The sequence below is a fragment of the Alosa alosa genome, chromosome 1, assembly GCF_017589495.1.
Source record: "Alosa alosa isolate M-15738 ecotype Scorff River chromosome 1, AALO_Geno_1.1, whole genome shotgun sequence".
NCBI lineage: Eukaryota > Metazoa > Chordata > Actinopteri > Clupeiformes > Clupeidae > Alosa > Alosa alosa.
In genome coordinates this window covers 12,788,757-12,790,311 of record NC_063189.1, presented here as the reverse complement: position 1 = coordinate 12,790,311, position 1,555 = coordinate 12,788,757, and the positions used below count along the sequence as shown (strand labels likewise).

Here is a 1,555-nt window from a genome sequence, read left to right as displayed (position 1 = left end):
GTTCTGCTACTCCTCAGTGAATTAGCAAATCCCAGTTGGCAAGTAAGTGTCTGTGTATAGGCTATGGCCCTGGGTATAACCCAGTAACATTTTGCAATGAAACACTACCACACATTACCACATTTCTGTACAGCGTTCCAATATGTAGATTGTAATACATAGATCAACCACTAGAGGGCCCTTTTCTCAAAGCAAGGCTACCGTAACTTCCATTGACCACTGTAGATCCACCAATCAAAGTGTTCAGAGTGAGGCCTTCCTTAATGAAAGACGTGACTTTTTTGAGTGTCAATGCAGTAGCCGAAAGAGAAGCACCTTAAAGAAGAATATTATTTACAGAACTAAGAACAGCGATCTTATCCACCACAGCATTCAACATTCCACATGGAGAAACCACTGCTGCTCATCCTCATTATGACAACAGGTAAATTCAAAAGAAAGAACAACATCTAATGATGCTGAAAATGAATGTCATATTATGGTGACTATACACACTGCATTATGACAACAGGTGAAGTCAAATTAAAAACAGTAGTTGGTGTGTTGCACATCATGTAAAAGTTATATAGCATATAGAGATAAGAATATCATGTTTTGCATTGCCCTTACTTGAATCCTTTACAGATATTGTGGCTGATCAACTCACCCCTGCTAAATCCGATGTAAAAAGTCTGGAAGGGAACTCTACGAAGTTGGAGTGTTTATATACAACAAGCAGTGAGAATGTTTTGCTTTACTGGTACAAGCAGTATCCAAATGAAGCACCTCAGTATATACTATACAAAGGAGCAAGATCATGGAGTGGTGAAAAAAATATTCCTGACCCTCAGCATTATGATTCCACAACATCCAGCACATCTACTGAGCTCATCATTACAGTTCTGTCTGTGGCAGACACAGCTCTCTACTACTGTGCCCTGAGGACCCCAGTGATACAAACTCACTGAAAAACTGAACAAAAACCTAAACATAGATAATAGTTTTTTCAGACAAACACATCAAAGTAATCTTACCGCCCACAGGGTTTCATTATCAAACTCACATGATGAATTTCTTAGAGTTGTGGTCACACCTGGAGTTCACTGCCACATGGGTTGAATAACAGGGCCAACTGTGACATTCTCCAGTAGTCTTTTCTGTTCACTGTTCACTTCAGACGATACATTCTCTATATGAATGTAGATCCAGATGAACATACAAACAACAAGGGTATTTTAGAAATTATATGAGCTATGCCAAGGTAGGCCCTAATGCGGGCAGACATAATCAAATTAAATAGGCAAGGGTGAGTTTTAAACAAGGAAAATGGCTCTCCTGACCAATAAAGATAGACCAATTACACATTCTATAGTCTATTGCTATAGATTCCAGAACAAGATTTTACCATAATTATACACATGCACAACACTGCTAAAACTTTGAAAAATGTGATTGATGTTTGGTAAGGAAGTTTAGCCTCCCTAAGGGGCTGCTGATCACTTTCTACTCAGCCATCATTTAGTCTATCATCTGCACCTCCATCACTTTCTGGTTTGGGTCAGCCACCAAACAGGAC

At 39.2% G+C, this 1,555-nt stretch overlaps 1 gene segment (V, D, J or C); it reads left to right on the top strand.

Annotated features, from left to right (window-relative positions):
* The first annotated feature begins 384 nt into the window (after positions 1 to 384).
* Positions 385 to 979, top strand: LOC125307940. The segment is given in 2 exon segments: positions 385 to 424; positions 625 to 979. Coding segments are annotated over 2 exon segments (363 nt in total).
* The last annotated feature ends 576 nt before the right edge of the window (positions 980 to 1,555 follow it).